The sequence below is a fragment of the Podarcis pityusensis genome (assembly GCF_964106645.2).
Source record: "Podarcis pityusensis genome assembly, chromosome: 9".
NCBI classification, from domain to species: Eukaryota; Metazoa; Chordata; class Lepidosauria; order Squamata; family Lacertidae; genus Podarcis; species Podarcis pityusensis.
This window is the reverse complement of record NC_138034.1, coordinates 4,500,061-4,525,608: the sequence shown is the minus strand read 5'-3', so window position 1 is coordinate 4,525,608 and position 25,548 is coordinate 4,500,061. Positions and strand designations below refer to the sequence as shown.

The 25,548-nt window shown below is 45.4% G+C and overlaps 1 protein-coding gene across 1 annotated transcript; it reads right to left on the bottom strand.

Annotated features, from left to right (window-relative positions):
• Positions 1 to 825: 825 nt before the first annotated feature.
• HTRA3 (HtrA serine peptidase 3) lies at positions 826 to 24,789 on the bottom strand (the record flags this gene model as incomplete). The annotated part of the gene is made up of 9 exons (XM_081022214.1): positions 826 to 1,440; positions 2,291 to 2,386; positions 6,181 to 6,229; positions 11,234 to 11,348; positions 12,318 to 12,350; positions 13,931 to 14,125; positions 15,792 to 16,014; positions 18,058 to 18,157; positions 24,378 to 24,789. The coding sequence occupies 9 exons, from the start codon at positions 24,787 to 24,789 to the stop codon at positions 1,275 to 1,277; spliced, it is 1,389 nt and encodes a 462-aa protein (XP_080878340.1). The 3' UTR covers positions 826 to 1,274.
• Between the last annotated feature and the right edge of the window lie 759 nt (positions 24,790 to 25,548).

Below are 25,548 nucleotides of genomic sequence, written 5' to 3'. Positions count from 1 at the left end.
AAGGAGGTGGGAGGAAGTCGAGGAAATAAGCAAATGAAAGATAAGGATATGAAAATACGGGGGGGGGGTTGGTTCTTTTTCTTTTTTTCCTTCTATCTTTTAAAGGTTTGTGTTTTTTAAATGTTTTTTTCTTTTTTTCTTTTTTAATGTGTTGATGTACTGTTGATGTTTTGTATTATTGTATTTCCTTTTGTTTTTGAGGTTTTGTAATTGTTTATTGCTTGTATTTCTTTTTTTCTTTTTTTGTAATACTTAAACTCTAATAAATATCTTTTTTTTAAAAAAAAATAAAAGTACAAGATGAGAACACAAAAATAAGAAAATAAGATCCAAAACAAACACAAACCAATAACCTCCCTTTCCACAAACACATTAAAAAGACAGAGACTGTTAATTTGCCAAAGGCCTGGTTAAGGAGAAACATTTTTGCTGGTGCCTAAATTTCTATGATTCTATTATTTTTCTTGGGGAAATGTTCACATAACATTTTTCTGCGCAACAGACACTTAGTGAACAGTAGTGACAGATGTGCATCCTTGTTTTCACCCTTCCCTCTAGTGAATCCAGAAGAGATACTATATAACATTATCTATTAATTTGTTCAATAAATATCCTGCCCTTCGTCCCAAAGGACACCAGCTCCAGCTAACATTACAAGTACTATACTCCTCTTTGGCAATGGTTTAAGCTCCAATGTGAGTGATATAGCCCTAGTTGTCATAGTATAGCACTTCTATTGAGGGGCTCAGGTGGGCTGTTGTATAGTGCTTCTGTTCAAAGCAATAGTACTAGGAAATAATAGCTAAACAGAATTAAAGAGAAAACTTTTCAGTTGTGTAAACTTTAATCTTTGTACAGTAGAACATACAGTACTTGTCATAAGTATACAATTTGTACAATAATGCTTTCTTAATACAATGAAAAAAAATCATTTTAAAAACCCTGAAAAATTGTGCACTTTCTCAAAGTTTTAGCACATTGTTTTGCTTTTATATCAGGCAATAATTCTATAAGAATCATTTTTCTACATTTCACTGCTTTCATATACAACAGTCGTACACTATATGAAATTCAATATGCAGAACTACCAAAAGGAACTTTTCTTGAAGTAGTGAGGTTGTTGACTGTCAGGTACAGCCCCGGCTCAGGCAGTTATGTCAATCCACCTTGTCATCAGTCAACACAAGGTGCTATTACTAACATTGTAAAGGAGGTATCTGATGTTCCAGAATAAATGAGTTTAATTGTGTTGCAATGATCTTCCTCAGTTTGTTTTACATAAGCACTTCAGGTTCTATGTTAAACAACAAGTCATCGTTTCCCCTTCTAACTTCAAGTAGTAGAGCTGATTCAGTCATTACTGCATCTTGCAGGTCAGCAGAAGTCTCCAATGGACGCCCATTCACCTTAACAATGATATCTCCATCCTTAATCCCACCTCTGTGATGGCAAAAGAGAAACAGTAATAAGCTAAAGTCCATCCTTTATTTTTTTAAAAAACCCACAAACAAATTTATTTATTAAAACATTTTGACCTCCCCTAAACATTCCCAAGAGGGACGCGGGTGGCGCTGTGGTTTAAACCACAGAGCCTAGGGCTTGCCGATCAGAAGGTCGGCGGTTCGAATCCCTGCGACGGGGTGAGCTCCCGTTGCTCGGTCCCTGCTCCTGCCAACCTAGCAGTTCAAAAGCACGTCAAAGCGCAAGTAAATAAATAGGTACCGCTCCGGCAGGAAGGTAAGCGGTGTTTACGTGCGCTGCTCTGGTTCACCAGAAGCAGCTTAGTCATGCTGGCCACATGACCCGGAAGCTGTACACCGGCTCCCTCGGCCAATAAAGAGAGATGAGCACTGCAACCCCAGAGTCGTCTGCGACTGGACCTAATGGTCAGGGGTACCTTTACCTTTATCTTAAACACTCCCAAAGCATCTTACAATGAATTGTTATTGTTATTTACAACCCACCCTGTAGCCCAAGGTCCCAGGGTGGGTTACAGCATTAAAAACAATACTAGAACAAAAAACAAAAATAAGCACAGATATTACAGACTTCTCCTACGTGGTTTGAAATCTAATACAACTGAGACTTTAAGAATAATACTTAAAAATGAAATACCACTGGATATACAACTCCAGAAAAAGAAAGCAGGGCTCTCATTACAAGTTTTTTTAGACGGTTAAAAAATAAAAATCAGTCAACACAAGTTGAACCTTGAATCTAATTGTGCCTCTGAGTTTATGCTGGATTTAGCATGCTTTAAGCAACTGCTTCTGGATTGTGACCAATATACCTCTGAGATGGAGAATTTGGAACAACTTCATGCACATAAATTCCACTACTGACATCTGGAAAATCTGGATCATCGAGCTTAAGTTCTTCCACTAGTCTAAAAAAAAGAAAGAAAAGAAGCACAAATATTACCAAAATTGAATCATTGTATTACTATTGCTGCTGCAGCTTTTGAAGAATTCAGAATTTCTACCTCCATGAATTAACATTTTAAAACAACTTTGCAGTATTGTGTTAAATGGAAGTTAGCAGTGCAAGTGAAACTTGTAAGGCACAGGCTGTTTATGTGGCCTCTTGGTGAAAGGCAAGGTGGATGAGTAGCTTTTCTGAAAAAAATGGTTGTAACATTCAGCTTCTGGGAACAGATGTAGTACCCCAGAGAGAGGGAAACTCATGCAGGAAGGGGCAGGTGGACTTTGCTGCAGAGCTCCTCTGGTTTTTTGGTAGGAAGGGTTGAGAAAAGCTTACTGGGTGTCTGGAAGATTAGGAGCACTATTTCTTCTCAAAGTGCGAGAGGATGAGGATGAGCCCATCCCTCCCCACTCCCATCTCTGGATATTTTGGGTTGTATCCAACAAAGCTGCCCCATTAGTGCAAGAACTTCCAGCTGAGCAATGGGACTTTCTCTCCTCTGATGCTCAAATCTGCATCAGAGGGTTGGGGAAAATTCTCTGAACAGATATGGGGGCTGGGGGAGTACGCATGGGGAGAGGAGAGGGAGAGAAAGTCCTGGAGTGCAGGCAGAAGTCTGACGGGCCAACTTTGTTGACTATAAACCTCTGGGGTTCAGGAAAGTGAGCCTTTTTCTGCTGCCATTAAAGCAAACTGGGTGGACGATAAAATGACAGTTATTCGTATTTTGTATCAGAATGAGGCCACCAGCCATGACGCTTCCAGGCATGTGCTGCTCAAGTGATTCCCACTGTGTAGCCTGTGCAGCATCAACTGAGGTTTGTGTGCAGAGAGGTAAAGCTTTGTTGTTGCTGAGTCGTTTAGTCGTGTCCGACTCTTCGTGACCCCATGGACCAGAGAACACCAGGCACTCCTGTCTTCCACTGCCTCCCGCAGTTTGGTCAAACTCATGCTGGTAGCTTCGAGAACACTATCCAACCATCTCGCCCTCTGTTGTCCCCTTCTCCTTGTGCCCTCCATCTTTCCCAACGTCAGGGTCTTTTCCAGGGAGTCTTCTCTTCTCATGAGGTGGCCAAAGTATTGGAGCTCAGCTTCATGATCTGTCCTTCCAGTGAGCACTCAGGGCTGATTTCCTTAAGAATGGATAGGTTTGTTCTTCTTGCAGTCCATGGGACTCTCAAGAGTCTCCTCCAGCACCATAATTCAAAAGCAAGCTACTTCAGCATTAATAAGAGGCTGCTGCCTAAGCCATCCTTTGGAGAATGTATTTTTCACTCTGCCCACCCACATAAACAAGGAATGGGGGAATTTCTTGCTGCCTGGCAGAGGAAGGGCAGTGAGGCGAAAGGATTGCAGAGAAATCAGGGTGGCACCCAGAGGTCACCTTGCCAAGGGACCCCTCAGACTTGGCAGTGCTGCTGGCTGGCATTCCTTTTTGGAGTTTGCTGAAATAAGCTGTTTCTCATCAGCTGCTGGGCCTTGAGGGGCCTGTGAAGAGCCCAGGAGTCTCAGGGAATTGGGGAACATCCTAACAGGGTGTTCAGGGAGTTCCAAGTATCTGCAGTAGACAAAGGATTCTGCTGCTGCCAATACCACCCTGCAGCTGCGTAGGAACTTCTTGCCAATTTTGTTTAATTTTTAAAAAATTGCGTTCTGTTTCTCTCAGCAACCCAAAGTTATCCCCAGAGCCTCAACACCACAATGGAAGATCACAGCTTTCTTGTGGAGGAATCGCTGCAAGCCCCTCTTATCACAGTACACAGCTCACACGTAATCTTGCCTGGGAAACTATTTCCACAAATAAACTGGCTGTTGGATCAGCTGTTCCAATGTGTTGTCTACAGTCACTTGTGGGGAGTGTCTCCCAACAGCTTTTTATATTTTATTTTACAAAATTGCAGAGACAGTGATCTAAAATGGACTATGAGCCTACAGTTCTTTTCTGCCAAAAAACCACTCCCCTCCCAGCTGGTTCTGCCCTGAGACAAGCAGCTTTTGGGGTGTGTACTATTGTTTTTAATCAGGAAAACCTGAGTGGTCAAGGATTAAGAAGTCTCTTATGCTCTGTGCTTATCTTCCACTTTAGATGGCACCCTTAATTTTGTAAAAGGAAAAATACTGGGGGCAAACTACATGTCATGTGAACTTTGGTCCTTAGTCATTATAAACTCAGGAGTGTCTCTAATAAAACATAAAATCACAGCCTAGCTACACACATCCATGCACACGTATAAGAGGCATCCACACGCATAAGCTGCCTTCTGCAGACACTGTGGATGCGCATCCACACCCTCGTTCAAGTAGTCCAAGGTTATTGTCTGTGGTCAGGCGAGCTTCTTGTGGCCACCCCCTTCAACAAGGCAACGGCAGCTTCTCCTCCTCTTCCTGACTGAGATGGGAGGCAGCTGCTGCTGCTGCAGACAGTGGGATGTGATCCATGAGAAGCAGTCAAATACAACATTCCTTGAAATGCTAGAGAAGACATAAAAGGGAATGTTTGGTCCAGCCAGTCAAAACTTCCTGTTCCTCCTGGCTGGAGCATCCTTCTTTTTGCATGTGATAGAAGGTGGGCGTGACCTAACCTGTCCAGGTAACAAAGGGACGAGTCACGCAGCACACCTCCCTCTTTTTGACTCCCTTCTTCGTTTGACCAGCTTTTAGCTAGGACTGCTTTGCAAGCTCTCAGCTAGCAGAAGCACTGGGTTTATTCCCCCATATGGGGTAGATCCACATGTACATATTTGTAACTAAGTCTGCCTTCAGGAATCCAACTGTGAACTGATGTAAGTAAACTTCTTTTATTGACTTTGAATAAGATTGTGGTGTCTTTATTCTTTTAAGAGGGATTCAAGGAAACTTACCTGGAATGTACAATTCAATCTGAGACAGACTGAATTGTATAATAGTGAGAGGCTCACACAAGCCTGCAACCAGCTATCTGCTGTGCGTGTAAAAAGGGGAATGTAACTCTGCTAAGTAAAGGAACTTGCTAGCACAAGTTAGGAAGGATATTAATAAACAATATATCCTCTCCTGTCACCCTGAACATTCCCACACAGATGTTCCTCACTGCTTGCCAAAATGAGCAGTTAGGCAGAGCAGAGAGGAGCAGCTGCGGTCCATGCTTGCTCTGCTCTCTCCCAAGAGGCTGTGGCACCTCCTTACCACCTTCATCACTTGCACCCTCAGATGTACAGGAGATGAACTTTACCTGTCCTCTCTCTCTGGACAGATGTGAGGATGAGACCTGTGGTCCAATCCCCACTGCTGCCAGCATCTCCCAGTACCTGGTACTGCTGCTGCTGCTCACTCACCTCTCCTGCCGGTCTACTTGGGCTGTCAGTTGGTGCCACAACACAACAGCAGGCTTTCCTATTCTGGGCAGTAGCTGCAAAAGAGAGGCTATGCGTGCCAGCAGGGGTGCAGTGCCACTGAGGGAAGGAGGGCAGCTGCCCAGATGCTCTTCTTCCTACACAGCAGGTCAGGAGGTAGCGCCAATGAGCCTTCCTGAGGCATTATGGCATTGGTCGTTGCCTGAAAATGCTGACCCCAGATGCCTGCAATGCTTCTTTTTGATGTGAATGAGAATGCTCATCTGGTCCACCAGTTGTTACACATGATTCTCAGCCCCTGGCTACAACTGGATTTGGGCCCAGGGTTACAATTCTGCACATGGGAGATAGGCTTATTTCAACTGGAATTATATACACGAATGCAGCTCTGGGTGTTCTGTAGTTCAGTACACCAAGAGAGACTTACGCAGGTGTTATTGTCAGCATCCTTATTCCAATAAACCTTTTTTTCATATCTGGAACAAAAATGAAAGCCTAATTAGCGTTTTTAAAACGTTCCAAAGCACAAAGTAACATAAAACACAACAGAATTACATAAAAACCTCTACATGGCATATAAAATGACCAACGTTTGTGCCATAGGCCATCTCTTTAAGACGGGTTTCTCAGCAACATACTGTAAATTTTATTTATTTTTTAAAGTATTTCTATGCCGCTGTATAATAAAATAAAAGAACAGTGTACACCGTCAAAACATTAAAACCAATGCAGATAATCATTAAAATGCCTGGCTAATTAAAAAAGGAAACAGCTGCCACGCCCTGTCAACTGAAGAAGATCTTCACAGAAATGTCCCCAATGGCCAGGGCTGGCCCAGCTCAAGTGCCAGCCCTCCCAGGGCTCAGGTGTGCTCCATAATGGAGCTGAGACCAAGGCCTGGCATTTCCTCCCTCAGGCAGCATCTTAAGGGCTCTGCACCTCTCTTCCCTGGCCATAAGGGAAGGAGGGCAGAGAAGTCCACGTTTGTGTGTATGTGTGTGTGGCGGCACAAACCAATCTCCCCAGGCAGAAGTTCAAGCCAATTCATAACATCAGGTTGTCAGGAAAGCTTACGGAAAGGCCAGACAATCTGCCAAGTTTCTAAACTATGTGGCAGCTTCCTATTTTTAGACCTTACGACTTACAAAGTTTATATACATGATCTATTTCGCCTAAGGTAAAACCTGTCTCCAAAGTGCTTTCTTGAAAGGCCAAGCAGTTCTATATCTGCAGCAGTTCTCAAGCCTATATTTCTCTGTATGACCTCAGAGCAGGGAAGGTGCCCTGTCCCCAACACAAGGGGATGACTGACAGTGAGGCTTTGTTTAAACTTTGCTTTAAAAACAGCCACAGGGCCCTGCAAATTAGGCGGGGAGCACAGTGCTGAGAGGAGTGTCAATACTCTCCACCTTTTTCTGGTACAAGAACCCTCTCTGGCTGCTACTTCCACCACCAGGAAACCTGTGACATGGGGGACAGGCTTTATACTGAGAAAAGGGCCTCCTGTTCCCTGGTGCCAATACCATTTGGGGGACTCACAGCTCTGTTTAAAGAGAGACTGAAATGGACAGAAGAGCAAATGTCTTATGTGGTTTGGCCCTAAAACAAGGGCTGTTTCCATGTGGAGGTGTTTTCTCACACAATGGGTACCTCAGGTCTGAATTTTCCACATGCACATTGGTGCAAGGGTTCCACACCAAAAAGCAGATTTAATTTTCTGCCTTTTGATTCCTAAGCCAATGTTTCTCATTCACACTACTGGGTGGGCGTTGAGAGGATATATGCATGTGGTGAGTGCTTGTCCTCTCCTCACAAAAAGTACTTGCCCACCTTCTATTCCCATTTTGTCAAACTGGGCATACAGACAGGTGCGTCTTTCCTAAAACGAATGCACTTAAACACACACACACATCCAGTGTGCAAGAGTGAACATTACCAATGTACGGCATTTCATAATGGACAAGGTGAAGGGTTGTGAATGGGGGTGGGAGGCAGAAGAATTCTCATTCTCTCTCCCCACCCCCCTTTTGTCTGCCCGCTTCCCTCCCTCCTTTCCCTGGCATGGAAAGGACAGCTTTCTAAATAACTCATGACGCATATAACTCAAGCATTTTGTGAATATTTAACACCTGCCAACATCCAGTCCTCATATTCTCTCCCCTGAGACTCTGATGATTCAACACCATGCTGCTATTAAGCTTTTTACTAAGTTTAATAGTAAAAAGCTCAATAGCAGCACAAGAGGTATGGGGGATGGTATCTATTAGTAAAAAAGGTAAAAGGCAAAGGTGGTTAAGTCCAGTCAAAGGCGACTATGGGGTGAGGCACGCATCTCACTTTTCAGGTCGAGGGAGCCGGCGTTGGTCCACAGACAGCTTTCTGGGTCTTGTGGCCAGCATGATTAAACCGCTCCTGGTGCAACAGGACACCATGCCGGAAGCCAGAGTGAACGGAAATGCCGTTTACCTTCTTCCTGCAGCAGTGCCTGTTTATCGACTTGCACTAGCTGTTTATCGACCACCTAGCTTTCGAACTGCTAGGTGGTCAAGAGCTGGGACAGAGCAACAGGAGCTCACCACCATCGCGGGGATTTGAACTGCCAACCTGATTGGCAAGCCCAAGAGACCACAGCACGACCTGCATCCCTATACCCATTAATATGGTAGGAGGAAAACTTTCAAGTTGCCTTCTAGGCATTTTTTTTATTGTAAGTCATTTTGAATAGGCACTTGTGCAAAAAAGCAGCGTAGAACATTGTAAATAAAATAAATAAAAAATAAGACTGGCAAGGCTCCTTCCTAATTCTATCATATGTACTTCATATATACACTTAGTGACCACCAGCCAGCTGCAGAATTTCATTCGCTTTAATGTCTGCAAAAGAACAAGGCTGAGTATTTTCCCAAAGAAGCATCAGCTTTTACTGTTTCTAATTTGGCTTGGCTTTTGGGGGTGAGAATAGCCCCTATAGGTTCTTAAATAGGATTTATGTTTTCTAATGGGTTGGTTTCAGCATGTGTGTACGTACGTACATGTACACACTGAGAGACATATGTGGTCGTAACCAAAACAACTATTCTGTTAACACAGCAGACTTCTGCTTGCACAGCAGAACTTTTCACTCCTCTCTTCTCCCTGGCGGACTCCCCCATGCACCCTCAAAATCTGCTCCAGAAGGCTGGAGGACCTTCCGGGGCATATCTGGAGGTGGGCAGGGAGAGGAAGTCCTGGTGGCTGAGTAGGACTCTGCAAGTGCAGCACTGGATGTGACCCATAGTCATTAGTGCATAATGTTGCTCCTAATTACTTCCCATGTTGCTTCTAGAGTAAGTAGGAAAAAGGAAATGAGGGACTCATGTTTCTGAAACAGTTAGAGCAGCAAGGATCAAAGATGGAGCTGGGCAATTAATAGAGGATATTTTGTGGTTTTCCAGTTGTGAAGTGTTAGGAGTCCAGAAAGGGATTTTTCTTAGTGATTTTTCATGCCCTTTTCCTGCAACAGCAGGGACTTCTATTATTAGTGGAGAATTACTCTGGTGACTTGTGCTTCAAATAATGATCTAACCAACCCTGCTTCCACTCTCGTAACTACAGCTGGATGAGGAAATGTATGTGCAAATAGATATTTTGTGACCTCTTCCTCCACTGATCCAACAGCTGGGGCCACGTGGAAGGGACAAACTGGATGCTGAGGTTGGGGGGGCGGAGAAGGGGACTTGGTTATAACCATCTGTGCATTGTATTTTATATTTTATAATTATTAAAATGTGCCCCAGATAGGGACCATAATTACTTTTGCAGCTGGAGGCTGAGTTTTTCCAGAGTTGGTGGAAATAATATCAGAAATTACGTAACCATTAAGAATGCTTCAATTATGTTTAATGCCACACTTTGTATCTAATTCATACTCACAGGCAGATACTGAAATATGAGTAATAACAATTCCAAGAGCAATTAATACTGACATCTTTACGAGCCTCAACACACAGTTCTAGCACTTCATTGTCAATCCAACGTGAGAACTGAATCGATTCAGTTCAGCGGCAGCAACACAGGAAAAGCTGGCGCAACAGCTTATTGTGCTGTGCCTGTTCTGTGGATAAGCAGCCCCCAGTGCTTTCTGTCTGGCAGCCTGGAGGAGCACTTGCTACTAAAAGCGTGTGAAGAAATGAAAGGGGGGGGGTTAGAAAGGAAGGAAATTAAGGCAGCCAGCTAGGACAGAATGCAGAAGAGTGATATGTAAGATTTGAAAGGAGCCCAGCTACTTACCATGCCCTAAGCTGCACTAGTAATGTACTAGTCAATTTCACACATGGAAAAATAGTCATCATTGTAGGCTCAACACAGAAGGAGGAAAAGCGAAGTCTGAGAGAGTGAGGGGAAGGGTCCAGTGGGACGGAAAACAGGATAGGGACCACTAGTGAGAAAGGAAGGGGACCCAGCTTCTTTCTCTTCGCATAGCAGAGGCTGAAGAGGGGAAGTAGCAGCACTTGTGGTCCCTAAATAGTGGTGGTGCTCAGATGGACTATTAGACCATTTTAATGTCATTTGAGCTGGCAAACTGTTCTGCCAACAGATGATACAGCCATAACATAAAAGCATATTTATATCAAATAGCACTTGCAATGGGATGCATGTGGAAAAGCACTTGGGCAGGAAAACCGAGGATCAGTTCCAGTCTCAAAACGATATATGATCTCGATAACACAATTGTGATAATATGCTATTATAATCATGCATATTGCAGTACATGCACAAACTCCCTGAGTGCAAACAGTTTCAGGAGTAGCACAATAACGTCCATCTTATCACTGCAGCTATGAAAGACTTTGTTTAAGCATCTTTCATCTGAATAAGAGGACTCCTTTATTTATTATTATTTAATAATGCTATAAACTATGCCTGGGGCAAACGCTTAGTTATAACTAAATGTTTGCTTTTCCTAAGAGGCTGTGTTCTAATGTGGCAATCCTAAACCTATTTACCTGGAAGTAAGCCCCACCGAAATTGATGGGACTTGTTTTTTAAGGCATGTGTAGGACTGTTACGTAAGAGTATTGTGCTGCCACATAATATCATCCTGAAGAACTGTTAAGGCGGCCTAGGGCATTTCTATCAAAAATAAACTTTGGTTGCACTAAACTGGAAGTACAATATCTTTCCCTAGTCCAGTGATGGGGAACCTCAGGCTCAGGGCCCGTCCCCAGGCCATAGCACACCTTCCCCAGGCCCTTACCAGCCCCGCTTTGCACCCTCCTTGGGTGTTTTTGCCTGCATGGACCATGCCCCTGAACTGTGACAATGCTTCTTGCATCCCTGGGAGGAGGGTGCAGAGGGGTGTGTGAGTATCTATAGAAAATAGCCTACCGGCGAAAAAAATGGCAAAATTCACATTTGTTGCTCTGCCCATTTTTGCCTCTGAAAAGGTTTCCCCACCCCCTGCTCTGGTCCAATCCCCGACAATTGCTTTCAAATTTTACCTTTACTTTCTTTGTCAGAATTCTCTGACAGGAATCGAGCAATGCGATCGGAAGGAATAGCAAAGGAAATTCCTGCAGCAACCTTTAATGTATTGATGCCAATCACTTCTCCATCCTGTTGAAGTAAGATACCAACACATTTCATTTGTTATTTTAAAAGCTTTTTGCCTTTAAAAAGAAGTGTATTCCTAACAGGCAGCTTGTGCTTTTATCACAATAGTAAATTAACGATAATCAGCGCTTTTTTTCTGACACGGTCCTCACTGCCACAGAGTACAAGCCCCTTGGTCATTTTACCAAGATAGAATTATAGAGTTGGAAGGGACCCTGAGGGTCATCTAGCCCAACCCCCTGCAATGCAGGAATCTTTTGGCCAACCTGGGGCTCCAGTCCACAACCCTGAGATTAAGAATCTCATGCTCTATGCTATCAGCGCCGGCACTTCATTTTTAACCAAAAAAAAAGCTCTGATTGTATACGCTTGGCTTTTTGCAACTGTCATGTGTCGCCATGGCTTGTGATGCTGGACTGAGTCTTTGGCTTCTGCGTTCAGCTATGCCTTGCCCAGTGGACCAGTGGACCAGGCTTCCACAGCATTTTTGGATGTCACAAAAGAGACCCAGGGCACCTACCCCAGCTCAGTGGTGGAGCCCAGGCTTTGCGCGCCCAGGGTCTCGTGTTCGGTCCTGCGTATCTCTGGTTAAGGAATCCTGCAGAGCAGGGCTGGAAAAGTCCTTTCTCTGCTTGAGAGCTTGGAATGTTGCTGCCATTCACAACAGACTTAAAGACTGTGGGAATTAGGTTAAATTAGAAGAGGAAACAAGGCTGGGTATCATCAATGCGTTGATAGACCTGTCCTTTTCACACTCATGATAACCCAGTGAACTTCATGGTCAAGTGGAGACTTGGCCTCCCAGGTCTAGCACTCCAGCCACTACATGAAACAACTCCTACGTTATTGGCCAAACTGAGACTATCAAGATGGCAATTTGGGTAACTGTCCCTTTTTGAAAAAAACTATTCAATCTGATAAATGAAAGCAGACAGATGCTTATCAAGCTCCTTTAAAGTAATCTGTCCTTACCAGGTTTACCAGAGGTCCTCCTGAGTTTCCGTACTGCAAAACAATATCAGAAAACATTATGGCTACTTTCAGGAAGTGAACATCATATTTCAATGAAGCATACTTTATCAGGCAGCAATTCTGTATTTTCTGCCCCACAAAAGCTGCTGTGTGCACCTTAGACTCATTTTCTTCACACGGAGGTCACTTCAGTGCTGCTAATGCAGCGGTTTGACTTCACCTATAAAGGGTGCACTCCATTGTCTCTCGAGACAGACAGATGCCAACGACAACAATATGCATGCACCATATGCAGACATAAAGACACAGGTTCATTCCCTTGCACAAGCTGCAAGTTTCAGTAAGACGGCAGTTCAGCTAAAATTACTGGGACAGCTAGGAAAACACAAATGTGTGAGGCCAATCTTAGCGCTTTCTGCATCTGCATCTCTATAAGGCACCTCAGCTTTTTGCCTCACTGGAGAATGACGGACATGCCTGATGTGGGCGGACACAGAGTTGCCCTCCCACTCCCATCCTTCTCAGAGCTTACACTTGCCTGGCCTGTCACGCATGGGCAGCGTGAGTCACTGGAAAGACCAGGAGTTGGTTGCCTTCCACTTCCCAGGAACTTTATGGCTGGAGACCCCACCACATCCCAGATGAGGGAATGGCAGCTGAGCCCAAGAGGGATGGTCAGGCAGCAGAGAAATGGAACAACCAGAGAAAATGAAGGTTCTCAAGCCATCATCAGTATAGCCAAAAAGACCCCCCCCCCACCTCTGCACTACAGGGTCACAGCCTGATCTAAGATAGGTCGCAACAGCAGCGCTACCACCACACAAATAAGTGGTAAAAATTAAGTTATGGGATCACCAAGTGCATTTTGGGGTTAAAGGTGGGCCCCAGGTCTGAAAAGGTTAGCGGCTGTTGGTCTACAGCACCCCTTTCAGGGGCTCTGACTGAGTCTGAGATGCCACGCTGCTGCTGGGAGTGGTCAGGGTTAAGGTAGCCCTGCTGATCAGGAAATAGGACTAGAGTCCTCCTCCTGCAAAGAACATAAGCTGAAACATTAACATAATGAGCCAATGCAAAACAATTTGCCAAGTCCTACAAGTTGCTTTTTCTTAAGAAACAAGGACAGAGGTTAAACAATGATTCATCAACACCAGTAAAATAGAAAACATTAAGCAGCCTGTTATTTCATAAATACAGACCACTTTCACAGTTTCTTTGAAATACAGGCAGCTGCCATTTTAAGCATGTTCAATGTGCGTGACTGTGCACACAGGCATTGTTCCCAACCCAAAGCCACTCCAAAAGTTACAAAAATGTCACAAAAAGGGGTAGAACTGGGTATTTGCAGGCTTTTTCAGTGGTGTTTCAAATATATGCGATTTCACTTCAACGTGTCGTGCCTGGGAACGTAACTCCTGCATAAATTGGGAGTTGCCTGTAGTCAAAAGATGTATTGAATGTACTGGACTGCTGTAAATTGGATAAACTGTAAACTGTGATATTACTGGAAAACCTTCCAATACTATGTTCTTTCTCAGTAGTTGGACTGATTAAAAATCATCACCTCTGGTCCTTCATAGATTTTGAGATTTCCTGAAATCAGAGGATTTACTTACATTGATGATAGCATCTGTCTGAACATAATCCATGTCAGAATCCTTCAAGCCAAGCTCTTTGCCATCCCGCTGGGCTGTACTGACAATCCCTGTTGTCACTGTGTTCTGCAAAGCAAAGGGACTCCCAATGGCCACAACAAATTCACCAGGCCTCAGATCCCCAGACAGACCCATGGCGAGGAAAGGCAACTTTTTCTAGGAGATAAAGACAGTGGTTGCATTTGAGCAGAGGAAAGCAAACCATAACATTCCCAGAATTTTTTTTTTAGTAATGTATCAGAACTAGGGACAGGGTAGAACTATGAAGAACTATGAAGCTCACGGGGTGACTTTGGACTAAGTCTGCACTACTCAAGGCAAGCTACTGGGTTGCCAGGAGCCAAGCCCTGCCACAAGCTTTGCAGATCAATCTCTGCTTTTCAAGGCCGCAGAACTAATCCTGACACCTGACTGACAACTCTGTAAACTGACCCCAAGGACCAGGGCCTCAGGAACCACCAGGCCCCAGCTTGAGCTCACTGCAGAGGACCCCCCATCTTGGATAAGCCCGATCTCCTTTCCCAGCAACTGTTGCTTTTGGAACTTGGCCTTATGCCCGCCTTGAACACTCCAAGATCTTGGGATGTATCGGTGCAGAAATGTTAGTAAAATTTACATATGGCCCCACAAGAAAATTGAATCAAGACCACCAGGCCACCAACGTTCTGTTTTCAGTCCAATTCTCAACGTTAAACTAGAGATGCCACTGAAAAGAATAACTCCCAGGTTCATATTATGAATTGTGGCTGCTGCCCTCACATACAAGATGAACATTATAACCCCCACTCCAGTTTCCCCATGGCTCAGATTTAAATCAAGCCAGGGAAGAACTCAATTGCACTCTCTTACCCACCATGAAGGTGGGGAGAAATCTCTCTCCTTCCTTCTCCACCACATCTGTACTCCCAAAGACTGTTGGGGAATATTGTTTGCAGTGCTCCTGACATCTCAACAGAGGCTTATGGGTGGGGTGAGCAGATGCCATTGTACTCCCAATCAGGGATGGGAATTAATTCCAACTGGTTTGGAATAATTTATGCTATTTACCAATATCTTTTGAAGTAAAGGGAGTTTCTCAGCTTTTTCCAAGCCGCTTCATGAAGTAATTGCGGGCGGTGTTGGTAAATCTATCATGAATTTAAACTTTACTTCTTTGTGTCTTTTATAATGAACAGCACTATGAAAGAACTGGAGTTTAGAAATCAATCCGGGTTTCCCTTTTCCTCTTGCTTCCAACATCTTGTCAGGAAATAAGAGTCACTGTACCATCTATGATTTATGTTTTAGGCGTTTCGGAGTGCACATTCATCTACAAATCTGTTCTCAATCTAAATCACTTGAAAGGAACTTGGCAAAATGTAAGAAATTTCCATTTGTGGAATGTTTCACTTGTGATGCATTTCATGCCTATTAAGATAAGATCCAAGAGGAGAAGCACCCTCTACCTCAACGCACTTTAACCCTGCTAAAATCACTACCTTCTTAGGGAAAAACTAGTTGTTACAAGAGACACAAACGCAGCTCTTTCCTGAGCAACTATTCTGATTTCTTTGCTGTCCTTGAACTGTTATCTCACACTTTTCCTGCTTTTCCCCATCACTCTCCTTCCTAACAAAAGGTGTGGGTGTTTTTTAAAAGTGGATTTGTTGCACCAGAGTACTTTAATCCACTTTATTCGTGAAAACCGTAATTTCAGGTATGTGACTGAATCCGTACCATAAAACAGTGAGAGTCTAAGGCAACTATGGAGCGTCAGCAGCCTCAGGTTTCAATGCAAAGAGCATTCGTCAAATATTGGGCACACTTCCTTTGCCCTACTTACCCGTGGATTAATCTTTATCGTCGCTATATCAGATTTCTTATCAATGTCTTTGATTGTTGCATCATATGTATCTCCATTCTGCAGCTGGATTTTCAATCGTTGTCGCCCGGTGACTGTGGAGCTACTTGACACCACGTGGGCATTGGTTACAATTAAACCTGCATCTGACACAATAAACCCAGATCCACTGGAAAGAGGAACATTCCGCCCAAACAGAGGATGCCTGAAAAAAATGCCACCTCTTAATCAATGAACCTCACCGAGAAAAAATAAGCAGGCCACAACCGTGATCTGCACCCTTTCCCCAGAAACAAAAAGAGGGCAGTGCCTCTTCTCCAGAGAAATGGCTGGGATGACAGAGCTGCTAAAAGGTATTAACACAAGAGACCCATAAAATGCCATAGAAATCCCAGCACATGCCCCACAACAAGCATCCAGACACTATACCAGTGATGGTCCTGCAGACAGCCTTCAGGAGCAAGCCATCTTTAAGCATCCACCTGAAACAGCAGCTACAGCTTATATGTCCAAACAAAAGTCAGCCATAATCAGGTACCGTATTTTTCACCCTATAGGGCGCACCGGCCCATAGGGTGCACCTAGTTTTTTTGGGGGGGAATAAAGGGGGGGAATTATTTTCCCCACAGGCGTGGGGCTGGGGCGGGAGAAGCCCGAGCTTCCCCCGCCCCCCGCCCCCAGAACAGGCTGCTATCTGCAAGTCTAGGGAGCCCGGCGGGAACTCTCACAGGCTTCCCCAGGCTTGCGGAGAGCTTCCTGAAGCCTGGAGAGCGAGAGGGGTCAGTGCGCACCGACCCCTCTCGCTCTCCAGGCTTCAGCGAAAGCCTGCATTCGCCCCATAGGACGCACACACATTTCCCCTTCATTTTTGGAGGGGAAAAAGTGCGTCCTATGGGGCGAAAAATACGGTAATTCCCAATTCCTTTTTCTTCTCAGTAGCCCATATCCCAAGGCCAAACTACACATGATGTGGGAGATCTGGGGTTTTACCTGATCCTGTTTTATTGTTATGTATTATATTTGGGGGGGGGTGTTAATGCTTCTTTTACCAGCCACTTTATCTTAGTGAAGATCTCACAATGCCCTTTTACTTTTGTAAAAACACCTTCAATGGGTTCCCAATTTGAATTGAGAATAAAGTCTGGGGGTTGAGGTTGGTTAATTCCTCACCCCTGTACCCTCTCTGGTTGGTATTAGCTACTGAGAAGAAAACATGCAAGTACAGTGAGAAAATACATGTTTTTCCCCCCTCCATGGCTAATGGCGACTTTGGGGGGGGGGCTGTTGAGTGATTTGCATTGGAGAACTGATTTGGAGGGGAAATGGGTTAAACGACCCTCAACTCTGTGGGATCGTCTGCCCGCTTTCAGGAAAATAAAGAGAAATTGGGTGATTTAGTCCCAAAATTTTGAATCTTCTTTACAAAAATATCAGTGCTCTGACATCCACATTTTAAAATGAGACACTTTTCTGCTATTCTCCCTTTTTGTAAATTTTCCCTCAGGTTAAACAGTAAAAGCTCACAGTGAGTACAGTGAACGTCCCCCCATTTCCTCTGCCAACAGGTTTCCTGAGGTACAAGAGGCAGAGCTAAAGTCACCACAAGTAAGTTGATCTAATGGGCACTACAAACAGATGGTGGGTGATTAAATGCACCAAAACAGTAACCACCCAATACTGGAAAGATTTTCTATGGAAAATGCTCAGTTACTATTTACTGTGCAACTCCACCCATTGCTGTTACTGGTTTTAGGGCCATCTACCCTTGCTGGTAAAATCCAAGCTTTCAGCGTTCTGTTTGTCACCTGAGAGTCCATACTTGTGCACATTGTATACGTATTTTTTCTTGGAACCTTCTCCAGAAAACCCATGTTTCTTCATCCACTCCTTGGTTCTGCCTAGGCCACTTCTGCTGAGTGTCTGTGCCTCCAGCTCCATCCAATTGGCTAGCCGGGCCTGAGCATGCAGCGCAATTTGTGTGTGTGTTGCTGACAGTATTCTGCTCTAAATCGGACATCCTGGACATGTGCAAAATCCACCTCAACAGAACGGTTGAATGAGCACAAAGTAAAGAGAAGGAAATCAAAAGAAATCTAGGAAATCTACCATAAGCCCGCCCCTGCCCCCAGCCGCCGGTAGTTGAATCCCCAATGGTGGCAAAGTAGTGTTGCGCTTTCCCGTTGTAATCAATACTAGGTATGTACTTGCACAGCATTTTTACTTTTAATCATAAATGCCAGCAGCTTACCTTAAGAAAAGTTCTATATGTACAACTGCTGGTGCAATCTTCTCCACCACATCTGCAATGAAGTTAAACTTATACCTTGGGCTGTTTGGCTGTTGATGATCTATACTAGCAAAGATAAAGGGAAGTGTTATTAAGAAATTAGAAATCAATAGGGATTTTGCTTATTTCTACATAATAGGAATGCATGTTACGCCCCAGCCCCAGCCCCAGCCCCAGCCCCAGCCCCGCCCCATTTTTGGGCCACTTCCAGACCCGTGTTGATGGGCGATCAGCAGTCAATCTGATGTGTGTAAAATGGTCATGTCCTGTATTTTATTTTATTTTGTCTCAGCTCTTCAGAATCAAGCAAATAATAATTTTTAATTTAAGGTGTGAAAAAACAAAATAACAATATGAATGTAAAGGTATTTTTTTCTCCTGGAAGATTTTTGGTTAGTTTCTCAGAGAAACAAAAATTGTCCCTGTATTTTGTTTGCTTGTCATTCTGCATGAAGACATCATCATTACAGGAAATGTGAAAAGTGTAATTAGAAATAAATAAGTTCCCAGAAGTACTTGGTGGGGGAGGAATATTATTTTCTTTTAAAATGCTATGTTTTTGTTTTGCTTCTCTACAGGAGCACATCAAATACTCCAACATTAGGAAGGAGTTTTAAGCTTTTTAAAAAAATATTGTTTATTCTGGACTAGTGGTTCATTTTTTTAACAGTTTAACATCTCATTTCCTCAGACGACATGAGTCATAATTATTATTTTATTCCATGCTGAACCTGTTGTGCTGAAAGTTGCTTTTAAAAAAATATCTTCAAAGAAAATAAATGAAGGAAGCAGATTCTGAAGGGGATGGACAAATTCCATTGGCAACATTTCAAAAAGTTTTCTTTACTTGCCAGAGGTCAACTTTATAACTTACAGCGCAAGTTCGATTTAGAAGGTGGATTTTAGAATTTATATTAACATTTAGATTTCTTATTTATTAATAAGTACAGTGGTACCTCAGGTTACATACGCTTCAGGTTACATACGCTTCAGGTTACAGACTCTGCTAACCCAGAAATATTGCTTCAGGTTAAGAAATTTGTTCAGGATGAGAACAGAAATCGTGCTCCAGTGGCATGGTGGCAGCGGGAGGCCCCATTAGCTAAAATGGTGCTTCAGGTTAAGAACAGTTTCAGGTTAAGAACGGACCTCCGGAACAAATTAAGTACTTAACCCGAGGTACCACTGTATATGCTGCCCCCTGCTTTGGGCTTTGACTCTCAGTAAGTATATACTTCACACTCCTATGTGTGTTTTCCCATCACCTTTTAATTTCCCAACACCCATTTCCTTTCTATGCATATTTATTGTGATTCCAAATCCTCCATCAAAGTTATTCCTCATTAAACAAACAAAAAAGGCATTTTATACATTCAGCCACCATTCATACTTCTACACCCTGCCAGCACTCCAGAGAGGTCTAAAGTGCACGTGAACCACACAACTTTGATTTTCCCGGGTGTGCTTTTGTGCACCATGAGCATTCAATTGAACTCTCAAGGTCTTGAGGCTTCCTGTCCACACTAGTGAGATGAGCTGCATTTATTTGCACCCTATGGTGTTGTCCTCTCCCCTCAGTTGGTATTTCCCCACCCACCATAACTTCTGGAAACCTGAGGTCAATTGTGGGCATATTTGTTTAACTGTGCACACAGCCAATTCTTTTCCATTTTTGAAATACAAGTTTTCCATTATATCAGACTTGCACAAAGCACCACCTATCCCCAGATGAACTAATCCAGACCTGGCGAAAATCATTTGAGGCCCTTCTTCATGTGCCTCCAACACATGAGGCCCAGAGGGTGGCAACAAGGGAAAGGGTCTTTTCTGCAGTGGCTCCCTGTTTGTGAAATGCTCTCCCCAGGGAGGTTCGTTGGCACCTTCACTACATATTTTTAGGCACCAGGCAAAAACAATCCTCTTCACCCAAGCCTTTGGCTGATTCTATGTCCTTTTAAATGTGTGTGGGGTAGTGTTTCTGCTTCTGTTTCTGTTGTTGTTGTTGTTGTAGTGTTTCTGCTTCTGTTGTTGTTGTTGTTGTTGTTGTTGTTGTAGTGTTTCTGCTTCTGTTTCTGTTGTTGTTGTTGTTGTTGTGTTTCTGCTTCTGTTGTTGTTGTTGTTGTTGTAGTGTTTCTGCTTCTGTTTCTGTTGTTGTTGTAGTGTTTCTGCTTCTGTTGTTGTTGTTGTTGTTGTTGTTGTTGTTCTTCTTCTTCTTCTTCTTCTTCTTCTTCTTCTTCTTCTTCTTCTTCTTCTTCTTCTTCTTCTTCTTGTATGTATTTTGTGTTTTCATTTTGGAGGCATCGTTTGGTCTACCCGTTCACATCCAGAGGTACCACTGTAAGCCTATCATTCGCTCTTAACCATGTTCCATCTTCAGTGTACCAGTTTCTGGGCATCACAAATGGGGAGAATGTGGTTGCACTTAGGTCCCAAGAATATAAGAAGAGCCTACTAGATTGAGCCAATGGCCGTCTAGTCCAGCATCCTGTTTTTGCCATGACCAATCAGACACCCGAAAGCAGCACCTGAGCACAACAGCGCATTCCCCACCTGTGAGTGGGCTTCCCATCAGAATTTCAACCACCCTGTGATCCTGGGTTGAAAGGCAGCATATAAATTTATTTAATAATGATGATGACAATAAAAGTGTTGTGAGGTCTGCTGTGAGAATATTTGTTTAACTGTGTGGGTGGGCATTTTTTTTATATTAAAAAATATGTTTTTGAGATACAAGTTTTGTGATATAGCACACTTACACAAAACAGTGGGTTGGGTTTTTTTACATAAAATATGTGTTGCTCTCAACCCACCAGCAACCCACTGAGGAATGTCGTGATATCCAACAAAACATCAGCACATAGGTTAAACCCCGTCCCTCACACACAATACTCTTCAATATGTCCACAGTTGGGTAAAATGAAATTATATGTTGATTCCCCCCCCCCCCACACACACAAACCACATTATCTGTGGATCAGGGAAATCCAAATTAAATGGAGGGGAATGTGAAAAACATGCACACACTGAATCCATTTTAAACTGCTGTGTGTATGCAGCCTAAGATAATGGCTTTTTTTCTCCCTTTGCCAACCTCCAAATATTGTGTTCAGAGGCTCTCTCTCTCTGCATTACTAAGAGGCTTTAATTTACAGGGTAAAACAGTTCTTCTTCAAAAACAAAAAAGATCACAGCCCGTTGTGCACATGTTTTCATGACTCAGCCACAGAACTATGAAATGCTGTTTTTAAAATTTTCAAATGGTATTACTTGTACACACAGAAAACCAAAGTAAACATTTTGAAACTGTCTGAAACTTGCAGGAAACAACCGGAAAAGAAAATAATGTTATTGTTTGAGTGTTTGTATTTCTAGCAGATTATGTGGGTTTTCTGGGAAAAACTGAATGGAAAGTTTCCCCCCAAAAAACTTCCCACTGTCCTAAAACCAAGGAGATCTGATTTAGCATGTTTGACATAAGTTGCTAAACAAAAACTTTAAAAAGTGTGTCATGTAAATTTTACATACTATCTGAAAATGTTACCCAATTGCCAAAAATAGTTCAACTGGGGTTTCTGATTCGAGGAAAAAAACCCCATCAGTTCCACTTACAGAGCAATCCTATACCCTAGTTACACCAGGATGCAGGATATGGGGGAAGGTACGCAACTATTATGCCAAAAAAATAGCTGCTGCCAAATCCTACTAAAATAGCATTTTAGAAGTGAAGGCATTGATTAATTTCTATCCTGCTTCATATGTTTAAAACATCTCTAAGCGGTGTACTAAAAGCTTAAAAAGCAACAGACAAATATTACAAAATTACACCATTACGTATTAAAATGTTCCCTTAATGACACACGCTCCCTCTCAATCTCCGAGTTCTCACCCAGGATTCAAACAAACTCTCTGCTCACCCAACAACTCTTTTGGTTTCCATAACAAGAAGAATTATGGAAACAAGAGACATCAACCTAGTCTCTAGGCTTGCTTCCCTAGTGCCCCTTGAAATTGCCCACCAACTGGAATAGCCTTTCTCAACCATGGGTCCCCAGATGTTGTTGAACTACAACTCCCATCATTCCTAGCCAGCATGGCCAGTGGTGAGGGATGATGGGAGTTGTGGTTGAAGTTCAAGAACATTTGGGGACCCAAGGTTGAGAAAGGCAGATCTGGAGAGTGTGCTGCTGAAATCACCCACATGCATGGAGAGAGGTTGATGAAGGACACATCACAGCACCACCAAGCCATCAGCTCCAGTGACACAAGCACCACCAACATAATACTAGAGGCATCTGTCCAGGGGGGAGTTGGAAGTCCCCGTACGTTGGTCCATTTTGGAGCACAATACACAAAGGGAAGGGAGGAGAGATGCCACCACACAGCACCCAAAATATGTATTTAGAGACCCACTTCTTAATGTTTTATCCTATCTCAAAATGGTGATAGTGTTGCTTGTTTTAATGTGACCCACTTTAGATCAGTCTGTGACCCACAGTGGGTCCCACAAGAACATGGAACTACAATTTGTGCCACTGCCAAGAGTTGTTCACGGCACGTCTTAGTTTGTTGTTGCAGCTTTGATTTAATGCTACTGCCAGAGCTGGCCCAAGGCATTTGAAGTGAACCGCAAAGTGGGTTTGTCACCCTGCTAGGGAAGGAGTGAGCGATGATCTAGATCAGGAGCAAGTGGGGAATAAGGATCTGCATTAGGAACAAGAGTGGGAGGAGACCAGCAGCGCCTCCTATTTGCCAAAAAGTCATTGTAGAGGAGGCAGTGGGTGGGGGGCTGCCAAGGAGGTGCCAGATCCGGCCTCCGAGAAGTGTGCCACAACTGCCACTGGCATTCCTTGGAGGCCAGATCTGCTGCCCTTGTGGATCCTGCCACCCAAGCTGGTTGCCTCACTTTGCCTGGTGGGTGGGCCAGCCCTGAGTGCCGCAGTGTAACATGCGGTTTGACCCTAGCTAGATTGTTTTTCTTTTCTTGTTTTGGACGCAGAGCCACCTCCTCTTCCAGCCCCTTTCCCACTGCATGCAGGTCAATGTGAAAATGTTGTTGTTTAGTCGTTTAGTCGTGTCCGACTCTTCGTGACCCCATGGACCAGAGCACGCCAGGCACTTCTGTCCTCCACTGCCTCCCGCAGTTTGATCAAACTCATGCTGGTAGCTTCAAGAACACCATCCAACCATCTCATTCTCTGTCGTCCCCTTCTCCTTGTGCCCTCCATCTTTCCCAACATCAGGGTCTTTTCCAGGGAGTCTTCCCCTTCATGGATCACTGCCTTGCCGTGGCGAAGGGGCTTGAAGAACTCAGAGAAGCTATGAACTATGCCGAGCAGGGCACCCAAGATAGACAGGTCATAGTGGAGAGTTTTGACCAAACGTGATCCACCTGGAGTAGGAACTGGCAAGCCACTCCAGTATCCCTGCCAAGAAAACTCCATGGACAATGTGAAAATATAATCCTCTAAATGTATAACTTTTTGAAGATCAGAGGCTTACTGTTAGGCTTTGTTTGGCGTGATGCACTAGGAAGGGAACTGAAAAGGGTTCAGCTGACAGAAGGAACCATGTCAGAACAAAACGTTCTTGAGATGCTGCCAGTAGTACGTGCTCCCCCACCGGAGAGAGAAGTTAATGCAGTGCATTAAATCCTTCTCATTTCCCTACTGAGCTGTTATTACATGGAGAGGCTGCTCCCAAATTGGTTCTGTTGCCACGTTGGCACGTGGCACAAATCAGTACGTTTTTTGTCTTTTAATGGAATCAAGCATTGCCTTCACCAGAAGAATGCCCCGTCAGGAATTGCGCACTGCCATAAAAAGCTTGCCTACGGTGGTTGGCTCAACAAGAAAGCTGTCGGCGACAAGACAGCTGAAGGCGGAACGATGCAAGTTGCGCATCGCGTGCATACACACTCACTCGTCTTTTGCACTGCTATTCTCTCTGGTGGAACAGGTGTTGCAGGTTTCTGAAGCGCCACAGAAGCATACAATACCTGTTCGGCAGGGCGGAGTGAGATCACAGCGACCACCGCGCTGGAGCACTGACAGCTGCCAGGCCGCCTTCAAAGTCCTGCGTCTAAAGCTCCCACCCCGCTCCGTATTTCTCTCCCGCAGTAGCAAGCGGATCAGGATCAGGACCCGGAGGGTCTGTGGCTCTCTGGGGGCTGGAGGAGGCGGCGGCCGCTAAGCGGCTGCTCTCCCTTCGGGCTCTCCGCTTGGCCCTGGCTTCTTCCTGGCCTCGGGGTTTGCGGGGCTCGCGGGGGTCCGCGCGGCTCTTACCGGCTCCGCAGGCGCCCTTCTGGACCGGCACGACGGGCGGCAGCCCCTGCTGCAGAGCCTGGCGCTCGGCGCTCTTGAGGCGGCACCCGTTGGCGTACGTCCTGCCGTCGCTGCCGCACACCGGCGCGCGGAGCCGGCACTGGCACACGCCGGGGCCCTGGCCCAGCCCCGCGGCCGGGAAGCGGCACTGGAGGTCGTCTCCGCACGGCGGGTCCTCGGCGCGGCCGCACGCCTCGCCCTCGCCCGCCGCGCACACCAAGCAGCAGTTGCAGCCGTCGGGCACGTAGCCGCTGGGGCAGCCGGGGCTCGGGCACCGCGACACGTCGCAGCGCGCCGGGCACCGCGCGCCCCAGCCGCGCCCCAGCAGCAGCAGCGCCGCCAGCAGCAGCAGCAGCCGCGCCGGCGCCCTCATGGCCGGCAGCCCCGCGCCAGCCTCGCTCGCCGCCGCCGAAGGCGCCGTCCCGGCAGCGCGACGCCGAGCCCCGCGGCGCGCCCCGCCAGCCGATCGGGCCGAGGGCGCCGCGCCAAGGGCGGGAAGGCGGTGCGCGCGGGAGCCCCGGGAACCGCCGAGGCGAAAGACAACCGGCAGCGAGCGAGGGGGCTTCGCCGGGCTGGCTGCTGGTGTGGAAGGAGGCGCGGAGCGAGCCGCGGAGGTGGTGAAAGGACGCCCTCGAGGCTACGTGGGGACACCGAGGCGGCTCTTCCCCGCTAGCCGCTTGCCAAGGAGCGCAGCGCCAGCTGGAGGCTCAGAAAGGGGCGGCCAGCGCTGCAAGGGTCGCCTGCTGTCGGAACAGGACTCGCCCCTCCCCGCCCTCGCAAGCCTGAGCGCCGTCGTCTCTTCTGAGAAACGAGCCCCGGCCCCGCTTCCCGTGACAAGAACGCGGCCTCCACACAGTCCCAACTTGCAGTGCGTGGCGGGGTTTCCGTGCCGAGCAACTTTTCATCCAGATCGGTCCAAACGCGCTGCGGAGTAGGAGACGCCGTTCGATACAAAATAGAAAAACGATGCAGAGAAAGAAAGGCACGGGGTGGAAGTACACATTTGCAAAGGCCCGCGTGTGATAAAGAATAAGGCATCGCCGTCGAGAAGATCGATACAAGGTGGCTGGAAATGGCGACGGCGAGACAACAGCAAGTTCTGCGGCTGTATGCAGAAACATACGACGGTCGG